The following is a 2,285-nucleotide window of genomic DNA, read 5'->3' as shown; positions in this document are numbered from 1 at the left end:
CTTGCTGCCCTGTTTGCAGACTGGTTCCATGTCTGCCTTTGCCAAGGCCCCAGGAGCCTCTGGGATGGCTCTGGCTTTTGAAAGGCTTTGGGAGAGTCTCCTCTCTGAGCAGGAATTTGGAAATCAAGGGGGTCCTTTTTGCCCCTCACACCTCAACAAGAGGTTTCTCCCAGAAACTTTGTCTAAGCCTTCCACCCCCACCCCCAAGCCGTGACACACGGGCATGTCTTGTCCATGCAGGGCAAACATGGACTGCTGAGCTGGTCATTTCTGTCCCTCCTTGGAGGGAAGCACAACCTCCCTGCCCTGGGCTGAGAGGCCAGTGCTGGGAGCAGCGCTGGTTGTGCAAGGGCACTGCTGGGTGCCCCCACCCTGAGCCCTCCACACTTGTGCTGCTCATGCTGTTTTCCTCTGCAGGGCCTTGTGTTGGGCACAACCTGCAGAGCAAACTGCAGAGGAGATGGAAGGTCTCAGGCCCTGCCCTGAGGAGATGGCCCTGCAGGATGGCAGTGCTGCTGCAGAGGTCAGCTCTGTGCCAGCAGTGCCCGTGGCTGTCCCTGCCTGCAGTCCCTGCCCAGTCCTGCAGCAGGACTGGCCCCGACTGCCTTAGCACTGAGGCCTCAAACAACACAGGGCTCTGCAGGACAGAGGGCAAGGGTGGGAGGAGGAGGCCACGGAGGAGAAGGGCTGCTGCTCCCTGGCAGGGCTGCTATGCTGGGACTCTTTTGTTACACAGCTCTGCACAGAGGCACCGACCCTGCAGCTCCAGAGCAGTCAGAGAGAAAAGATGTCAGGGAAACCAGTCAATGCAGAGTTCTTTATTTTGTTTAAGCACACAGTGAACACAATTCCTAAACTGTACAGCCTCTGGGCGAGGCGAGAAAGGCAAACACTGAACTTAAAAGTGTTTATATGTATATAATTATATATACAGATATATTTCTATATAGAAAAATATTTTGGTGTGAACAAATTCCCTGTAAAAAAAACCACTCCTACCAGGAGCAAAAAACAGAGAGGATAGATATGGTGGGCCTCCAATGAAGTACATAAGAGGAGTAGCCTTAAATGAGATACATAACATGCAGAGGAAGGAGAGTTTATTGCTTCTGAAAAACACCAGTTACCCTTTTCCTCAGGGCATCCTTGAGCTCCTGGTTCCTCAGGCTGTAGATGAAGGGGTTCAGGGCTGGAGGCACTACAGAGTACAGAACTGTCAGAGCAAGATCCAGGGATGCAGAAGAGATGGAAGGGGGCTTCAGGTAAGCAAAGAATGAGGTGCTGATAACAATAGAGACCACGGCCAGGTGAGGGAGGCACGTGGAAAAGGCTTTGTGCTGTCCCTGTTCAGAGGGGATCCTCAGCACAGTCCTGAAGATCTGCACATAGGAGAAAACCATGAAAATGCAACAACAAAAACAAAAAAACCAACTTATCATAAGAAGGCCAACTTCCCTGAGGTAGCCTGAGTGTGAGCAGGAGAGCTTGAGGATGTGAGGGATTTCACAGAAGAACTGGCCCAGGGCATTGCCCTGGCACAGGGGCAGGGAAAATGTATTGGCTGTGTGCAGCAGAGCATTGAGAAACCCAGTGGCCCAGGCAGCTGCTGCCATGTGGGCACAAGCTCTGCTGCCCAGGAGGGTCCCGTAGTGCAGGGGTTTGCAGATGGCAACGTAGCGGTCGTAGCACATGATGGTGAGGAGGGAAAACTCTGTTGAGATAAAGAAAAAAAAGAAAAAGAGCTGTGCAGCACATCCTGTGTAGGAGATGGCTGTGGTGTCCCAGAGGGAGTTGTGCATGGCTTTGGGCACAGTGGTGCAGATGCAGCCCAGGTCTGTGAGGGAGAGGTGCAGCAGGAAGAAGTCCCTGGGGGTGTGCAGGTCCTGGTCGCAGGCTACGGTGCTGAGGATGAGGCCGTTGCCCAGGAGGGCAGCCAGGGAGATGCCCAGGAAGAGCCAGAAGTGCAGCAGCTGCACCTCCCGCCTGTCTGAAAATGCCAGGAGCAGGAACTGGGCCATGGAGCTGCTGTTGGGCATTTGCTGCTTCCTCAGAGTGTTTGGATCTGTTGAGGAGGAGAAATCAATGCTGAGATAGACCAGGCTGCTGCAGCCAAACAGGACACCTCTCACAGCCACCCCACTCTCAGGCTCTCTCTCCTCACTCAGACCTCCCTGCAGCTTTATCCCCTGAGCTCTGGCTGTTGCTGCCTGAGGGAACCATTGGAAGGACTGGGCTGTGAAAATTCTTTGAGTTTGTTCCCCCACTTGTACCTGCCAGAGTTAGGA

The 2,285-nt window shown here is 53.7% G+C and overlaps 1 protein-coding gene across 1 annotated transcript; it reads right to left on the bottom strand.

The window, feature by feature from the left end:
- Nucleotides 1-774: 774 nt before the first annotated feature.
- LOC126646224 (olfactory receptor 14J1-like) lies at nt 775-2,036 on the bottom strand. The gene is made up of 2 exons (XM_050327425.1): nt 1,119-2,036; nt 775-867 (listed from the first exon to the last, which is right to left on the bottom strand). The coding sequence occupies exons 1-2, from the start codon at nt 2,034-2,036 to the stop codon at nt 775-777; spliced, it is 1,011 nt and encodes a 336-aa protein (XP_050183382.1).
- Nucleotides 2,037-2,285: the final 249 nt, after the last annotated feature.

The sequence above is a fragment of the Myiozetetes cayanensis genome, unplaced genomic scaffold, assembly GCF_022539395.1.
Source record: "Myiozetetes cayanensis isolate MyiCay16 unplaced genomic scaffold, myiCay2020 scf338, whole genome shotgun sequence".
NCBI lineage: Eukaryota > Metazoa > Chordata > Aves > Passeriformes > Tyrannidae > Myiozetetes > Myiozetetes cayanensis.
This window is presented reverse-complemented; position numbering and strand designations above follow the sequence as displayed.